An 8,435-nucleotide genomic window follows, 5' to 3' on the forward strand; every position below is an offset into this window, starting at 1 on the left:
TTTAAGTAAGAGAGTTCCAAACCTACTACAAAATTATATACAATAAGAGCAAATATCCTATTCTAACTAGCTTAAGTCTTGTATAATAAACAACTTGGACAAGTCATGAGAGGAAAGTAACTACATTTATCTAGTCTTCTACCCATCGAAGTTCTGAGAAGGGAAACAATGTTATTTGAGAAATTAGGAAGTGCAATCAAACAACTTCCAAAACATGCAACAAATCACAGAGACAACTGGCTACCTGGGCAATCACCCAAAGTCACATTTGCAGCGTTGAGACAACCAACTTTGGCTAAGGCCTAGAATAACTGACAGATTATTTTTAAAGGTAAGATTTTTTTCAAAACCATCTTACCCTGTCTTAGCAAGATTTGACAGTTCTGCTTATGCATTTCCAGATACTATGTATTTTGTCAGTAGTTGAGGTATGGGCAGTTTCTTGCCCAGAGGCTGGTTTTGCCAAGAAGAAGACAAGCTCCAAGTGGAATATCTGGGGTCCTCAACAGTCTCTTGGGAATAGATTGGTGTTGCCAGGAGTGATTGTGTCTCACTACCACATAACTCTAAGTTATATTATATGCCATTTTCTACAGCTCTTTGAAGAGGCTGAAGATTATCTATTTATATGGAATATAATCTTTATGTATCTAAAAAAACCTGATTAGTATAACTATAAATATGACAAACATAGATGACTATTGCTCTATAATTCATAATACCTATCTAACTTAAAGACTAAGACAGTAAACAACTATGCAATAAATGAGGACAATGACCTCCAAATGTAAACAATGTACAAATATCTTGATCAGAGGTAGAAATGTACACTGAATATGGTAAATATATATATATAAATGTTTTAAACAGAGGTAAAAGCATGTATAGATACAATATTCAATATAATTTAACTTTGTATTTATATACAAGAATCTATGCCAATGTAATTGTCTATAAATAATAACGCACAAATACCAATCTATTATCCCATTATCCAATTTTCCCTCTTTTTTTTTAAAAAGATCCCTGAGCTAATAAAATTCCTCCCCCAACTCTCAACCATATATCAATTATAATCAACCCCTAAATGATGTCCCTAAACCTGACAAACTTTGCTGGGAGAGGGGACATTGTCCTCTAAAATTACTTCTAGTTGTCATGGAGGCAATGTTCTTTCTAGGGGATCCTGTGAAAGCAAAATGATGATTAAATTTCAAGATTCATGTCTGGTAGGACTGCAAATAGTCTCTGAGTATTTTGTGGAGGTCTGTCCAGAATGTTGTGAAAGATGTGCACCATGTCAGCTAACCAAGTAAGAACCGTCTTGTGCAGCTGGTACTCAAAACAGGTCTTGTAGCGGCGCTATCAGTATCATGACATCATATCAACCAGGTGGAGTTGTTGTTATGGGTCCCCATCTTCTTCCTGGAAACTTCAAAGATTACTGCAGGAAAATTCATTATTCATTGTGGAAAACTTGAACATTAATTATATAGGCATAAACAGACATATATATTCAATGAAAGGCATGATAGATATGAAGAAAAGTAAAGGTGTTTTCTAAATTCTTTTTGCCTTCCGTCCTATATCATGGCTCTTGACATGAGACAGAAACTCTGGGTTTTTCTCTTAACAACAGGCTTGGAATTAGAGAGGGACTGAATCAGATTTTCAACTCCAAAACCAGATCTATATACTTATGAATATAAATAAAAAGGTATATATATGTACACACACACACACACATTGTTACTTATGGAACCTATTAGATTTTCTTGGTGATCAATATTGGGTAGTAATTTTTCCCATCTGTCAGTATTCAAATATACAGGGTCCCTTGAATATTTTGAAGATGAGTGTTTTCCTGCAGGGATAAGAACAGGACCCTGCCCCCCTTCTATATGTTTTCTTACCACCTGTAGGAATATCATCATTGTGGATGAGTTGTCATTTCTCCTTCTAAGAGGTTTCTCCTCTTCAAACCAAACCTTTATTAATTTTGATGATATCCACAATTTTTATTCTTCTTTGGAAATAAGAGCAAAAACCCTTCCCCAACACAACACATCTCCTGGCCTCCATTGTGAGGTCAGCACATCCTTCAAATAAACTGGTTGATTTAGTTCAGCGGACTTTTCCATTATCCAATGTCTTTCTCCTGCTGTTGTTTCTTCCTTATTAGCGTTAAGAAAATTCAAGGTTAATAAGGCATTATGTAATCTATTTCTGGGGGCATTTTCCACCCCTTTCTGTTTGTTTAACATATCCTTTATAGTTCAACTTAATCTTTTTATGACTGCTTGACCTGTAAGATTGTGTGGTATACCTGTAAAATGCTTAATATTTAAGCAAAAAACCATTTCATTTTCCTAAAGACATAAGCTGGACCATTATTTGTTTTAATTTGTGCAGGTATACCCATGATGGCCATAACTTCTAATAAATTTGTGATTACTGAATCAGCTTTTTCTGAGCTTAAAGCAGTTGCCCATTGAAAGCCTGAATAAGTATCAAGGGTGTGATGTACATATTTTAGTTTTCCAAATTCTGCATAGTGGAAGACATTCATCTGCCAAATTTCATTTCTTTGAGTACCCTTCGAGTAAGTCCCTGCATTTAGTGGTGTTTGGTTATAGAAAGAGGAAGTAGGGCATCTCTTTATAGTCTACTTAGCTTGTTGCCATGTAATACAAAACTCTTTCTTTAAAACTTTGCTACTGATGTGATTTTTTGTGAAATTCTGAGGCCTGCAACATGCTTCCAATCAATAATTAATCAATTTCTGCATTACCTTGTGCTAGAGGACCTGGCATACTCATATGGGATCAGATGTGTGTTATGTATATAGGACAAAGCCTACTTCTGATTATGTCTTGTACCTGGATAAACAATGAAATCAATTCTGTATTATCTTGTATAAATTCAGTGGTTTCAATATACAAGATAACTCTTTCTGCATATTGTGAATCAGTAACTATATCAAGAGGTTCTTTAAAATTAACTTTTTTATTTCACCAGTAGTGAAAGGCACTATAATTTCTGCTGGATCTATACCTGCTAGTTGATTAAGCCTCAGTTTACCTTTTATAATTTATTCAGAGACCTTTTCCACATAACGTTTTAATTTTTTACTTGGTTTCTGTGGTAAAAAGATCCATCTAAAATATCTTCCCTCTGCATTAAAATTCCTGTAAGAGAAATTCTGGAAGGCAATATGACTAGAATACAACTAAGATTTAGATTCACCCTATCCACATGTTCCTCCTGTAATTTTTCCTCAACCATTGTCAATTCCTTTTCTGTTTTAGCTGTTAATTCTCTGGGATGATTCAAATCTTTATCACCATCTAAGGTTTTGTTTAAGTAAATTATTAAATCAGGTGTTATTCCAACAGCTGGTCATAGACTGGAAATGTCTCCTAACAATCTTTGAAAGTCATTAAAAGTCTATAATCAGTCTCTCCTAATTTGTACCTTTTATGTTCTAATTGTCTGTAAACCTGTTCTGTAACCTAGGTAATTAACAAAATCTCCTCTTTGAATCTTTTCAAGAGCAATTTTTAATCCCCTTTTAGGCAAAGCTATATTTATTTCCTCAAATATTCTTTCTAAAGTATCTATGCTTGAATCAGATAGCAAAATGTCATCAATGTAATGGTAAATTATGGACTTAGGAAATTGCCTACGTATTATTTCCAACAGCTGACTCACAAAGTATTAACACAGGGTTGGGCTATTGAGCATCCCCTGTGGGAGGATAGTCCACTGGTATCTCCTAGTAGGCTGAGCGTTATTGTAAGTAGGCACTGTGAAGGCAAATTTTTCTCTATCCTTTTCTTGTAAAGATATAGTGAAGAAGCAATCCTTTAAATCAATAACTAAAAGAGACCATCCTTTTGGTAACAGAGAAGGCAGAGGAATTCTAGACTGTAGAGGGCCCATCGGTTGAGTTACCTTGTTGACAACCCTTAGATCTGTCATCATTCCCCATTTACCAGATTTCATTTTTACAACAAACACAGGAGAATTCTAAGGCCTAGTTGACTCCTCAATATGTCGAGCATCTAATTGCCCCTGTACCAATTGTTCTAAAGCCTGCAATTTATCTTCAGCTAGAGGCCATTGCTTTACCCATATTGACTTCTCAGTTAGCCATCTTAAAAGTAGGGTTGTTGGTACCTCTAAAGGTTTGTTAGTTGCTTTATGTTCTTGTACAGCCTGGATGGCTGGTGAACTTTGTGCATAGTACCTTATTACATCCTTCCCAGAATTATGAGTTCCTGGTATTGCAGGAATGTTAATCTGGGTATTCCATTGCTGTAGCAGGTCATGGCCCCATAAATATATTGCAACATCAGCTACATATTAGCTTTCCTCTTTGATCTTCTGGCCCAATACAGTCAACCCATCTCGTGCTTTGTTTAACTTGAGATATGGTTCCAATTCCTAGTAATTAAACATCTGCCTCTTGAAGAGGCCAATTTGGATGCCAAGATTTTGGAGTGATGATACTCACATCCACTCAACAATCACAATTCCATTTATACGTACTCTCAGGTTTGGTCTCTGATCATTTATAGAGGTTTGCCAAAATATATGCTTCTTATTTCCTATTTGAATTTCTGACTTATCCTCCAAATTTGAACAATCATTTAGAACCTTATAGTCTTGCACAGAAGGTTCTAGAGTTTTCAATTTTCTTGGTATGACATGTCCTCCATGATTACTAAGAATGACTGGGCCATTTTTGGCTTGGGGGCCTGTGAGAGGCCCATCAGGGAGTTTCCCGATGGTATCGGGTTGCCTTGTCTGTCTGTTGTTGATCTGCATTTATTGGTCCAATGTCATCCTTTACCACACCTCCTACATATACCAGAAGGCCAAGGTTTCCTATTCTTGCCATTCCCAGATGAGGTATTATTCCTAGAAATTCCTTGCCTGCAACCCATTTTCAGATGTCCTAATTTACCACAATTAAAACATTTGGCAGGTTGATGTCCCCTCATTGCTTTGGAAATCGCTTCCCCTAACCAAAATTCATCATCATAGTTAAATGTCTGAAAATTCATGGTATGCTGAATCCATTAATCTAGACCTTAAAGGCCCACTTATCTTTTTGCATTCTAAGTTTGCATTTTCAAAAGCCAGCAATTCAAGAACTATACATATAACTTCTGGGTCTGTTACTCCTATGTTCAGAGACTTAACTAATCTTTGCAAAAAGTCAGTAGAGGGTTCTCCCTGTCCCTGCCTAACCCTGGTATATGACTCGATCCTTTTCCCTGATTCTAGTATTCTATCCCAAGCATTCAAGGCTGCTTTTGGCGTAGGGACAATACTTCTTTGTCATAAAGAGCTTGGACCTGTGGATCAGTATATGCTCCTACACCAAGAATCCTGGGAAACCTCCACACCCTTTGCTCTCCCTTGCTGTTCCATATGTTTGGATTCTTCTCTGAAATGAATTTCAAACAACAAGGAAGGTCCAACACCACAGATGCTAACTGGGATAAATCATGGGGTATAGCCCTGACATTAGAAGCCCAAGTGTTTATCATTTCCTTAACAAACGTAGAGTGCAAGCCATAAGTAACGATGGCGTGCTTAATTTCCTTCAGATCATTCATCCCTATCGGCGTCCATCTACCTTCTTTGGCTCCCTTTGGTCCTTTAGAATTGATGCTTTGTCAGAGTAAATTACAGGGTATGCCACTAAAATCCTGGGTAGACCAGATCTGACAACTGGTGGTGACAGTGTATCCTTCCCTTGTGTCTTCTCACCCTGATCATCAGCTCCAATAATTTCCTCAATCATTTCAAATCTCTTAATCATAATCTCTCATAAAGCCTGAATCTCCTGACCTGCAAATGTTTCTAGTGATTTCCCTATGGTATCAATTTTCTGGTCCCCATTCTGCACCTGTGATTCCAAGGTCTTAATGTTTCCTTTCAAAGATAACATCTCCTCCTTGAAACACTCTTAAACATCGTGCAAATTGCCATTCTGGAGGTATATTCTGTCTGTTACCTTATCAAAACTCTGTGATAATTTCTGAATGTCAAATTCAACAGCCTAGACCCTCTCAGGTAAGTACCTAGTACCCTTAAATATGGAGTCAATTTTGCCTATCATGATATTAATACTATCAATTAATGCCATATACTTCCATAATGATATAATATGAAGAAGAAAACTGAAACCTAATAACCAGTAAATTGAGGTATCTCCATAGGCATACAGGCCTCTCGTGATTTCTTCCGTGGTGGCAGCAAAAACCACCGCAAGAGTTCCATTTAAAAACGAAACCTGGTTTTTTTTTCGTGGCGCCTCCTAGGCGGTCGGCTGTGCGAAGATGAAGCTGAATATCTCCTTCCCTGCCACCGGCTGCCAGAAACTCATCGAAGTGGATGATGAACGCAAGCTTCGGACCTTCTATGAGAAGCGCATGGCCACGGAAGTGGCTTCCGATGCCCTGGGTGAAGAGTGGAAGGGGTACGTGGTCCGAATCAGTGGCGGCAATGACAAACAAGGTTTTCCCATGAAACAAGGTGTCCTGACCCATGGCAGAGTGCGCCTGCTGTTGAGTAAAGGGCATTCTTGTTATAGACCAAGGAGAACCGGAGAGAGGAAGCGCAAATCTGTCCGAGGATGCATTGTGGATGCCAATCTGAGTGTTCTCAACTTGGTTATTGTAAAAAAAGGAGAGAAGGATATTCCTGGGCTGACAGATACTACTGTGCCTCGTCGGTTGGGACCTAAAAGAGCTAGCAGAATCCGAAAGCTTTTTAATCTTTCTAAAGAAGATGATGTCCGCCAGTACGTTGTCAGAAAGCCTTTAAACAAAGAAGGTAAGAAGCCCAGGACCAAGGCACCCAAGATTCAGCGTCTTGTGACTCCACGTGTCCTGCAACACAAACGCCGGCATATTGCTCTGAAGAAGCAACGAACAAAGAAAAACAAGGAGGAGGCTGCAGAATATGCTAAACTTTTGGCCAAGAGAATGAAGGAAGCCAAAGAAAAGCGCCAGGAACAGATTGCCAAGAGGCGAAGACTGTCCTCGCTGAGAGCTTCTACTTCTAAGTCTGAGTCCAGTCAAAAATAAGTCTGTAAGGGTAACAAATAAATGATCAGACCTTGAAAAAAAAAAAAAAAAAAAAAAAAAACGAAACCTGCCATTTTACCTGTTAACCAGCAGATGGCGCTGTTTCCGAGTTATGACTGTAACCAATACAACAGTGTCAGGACAAATCCTGTTTTAAAATCTGCCCTGATATTTCTTTAAATATTGGGGAAAATGAGTCATTCAAGAGGTTAGATGTAGTATACAAAGGGAGAAAACCCAGAGTTCAGGCACAGGGCACAAAAACCCAGGGAGTTTCTAGCAGCGGATAAACAGCACAGCTTGTCCCAGGAGCCTACCCTGCTGCTCCATCCTATGCTGGGACAAAAGGTCATGCTGCAAATGCTGCTGTGGCAGCACTCCACTCAGTTGTGGTGGGGAGTTCAAACAGCATGTCTATTTAAGCTGCAGGGACTTCACAGGGAGTTTTTGCCCCAAGGGGTTAGCAACATTCAGCAACCACTTGAGCTTGCACTCTGACTCGTGCTACCTAAGTGCTGCACTGCAAGGGGGGATTTAAAAACAGCTCAGAAAAGATCAAATCAGGTAGGCAGAGACTGTCCAGGCCCATGGATTCCGGGAGACATGGAGTTTAAATCCATGTTGGAAGGCAAATGATAGGGCACATGGGGACTTGAAGCCAATCTGAGGCATGTAAAGAATTGCAGCAAGAAGAGCCAATGCGCGAGATTCTATATTGAACTGATGGCTCCACCAGTCTATGACTGAGGGAGGGTTTAAGCCAAGCAGCGCTTGGCAGGCAGCCAAGCCGGGGCATAAGGGGGTGGGGGGAGATAGGGGGTGCCGATGGAGGGGTGGGGAGGGTGGGGGAGCGGTTCTAAAACCAAATGTTGGGTGCCAGGTAAAGGAATAAGTCACAAAACAATCCCACAGCAGTTTGGAATTATGATTTTAAAAGGGCTATTTATTTAAAAGGAAAAACTTACAGATCACTGTCCAAGACAACAGCCCTCTGCATGACCAGGAAAAGAGTCTGGTAGCTGGAAGTGGAGTCTAAAGCAAGAGAGGGAGCACACAGATACCACTGCTTTTTCAAGCCAAAGAGACCATGCCCAACTGGGCTGATATCTTAAAGGCTATTGACTGAAGGAACAGAAGGAGCTCCCGCAGCACCAAAATAGAGTATCATCTAATGTAAAGGAAATGGCTAAGGAAGCTAAGAGAATGAGAAATTCATCTGCTCTGGTCCTCATGGGATCATCTCCATCCAATTCTTGCTGTCTCCATCAATTAGATTGAGGTTTTTGGAGAGTAACCATGTCTCTAGAATTGATCATTAAATTTTTGATGAAA

At 39.2% G+C, this 8,435-nt stretch overlaps 1 protein-coding gene across 1 annotated transcript; it reads left to right on the plus strand.

Annotated features, from left to right (window-relative positions):
* Positions 1-6,328: 6,328 nt before the first annotated feature.
* On the plus strand, positions 6,329-7,139 carry LOC130870856 (40S ribosomal protein S6-like). The gene has a single exon (XM_057763763.1). The coding sequence runs from the start codon at positions 6,354-6,356 to the stop codon at positions 7,101-7,103; it is 750 nt and encodes a 249-aa protein (XP_057619746.1). The 5' UTR covers positions 6,329-6,353; the 3' UTR covers positions 7,104-7,139.
* The last annotated feature ends 1,296 nt before the right edge of the window (positions 7,140-8,435 follow it).

Source organism: Chionomys nivalis, chromosome 3, assembly GCF_950005125.1.
Source record: "Chionomys nivalis chromosome 3, mChiNiv1.1, whole genome shotgun sequence".
Lineage (NCBI taxonomy): Eukaryota > Metazoa > Chordata > Mammalia > Rodentia > Cricetidae > Chionomys > Chionomys nivalis.

Coding starts and splice junctions, on each gene's coding strand:
- LOC130870856 (XM_057763763.1), top strand. CDS start 6,354: ATGAAGCTGAATATCTCCTTCCCTGCCACCGGCTGCCAGAAACTCATC.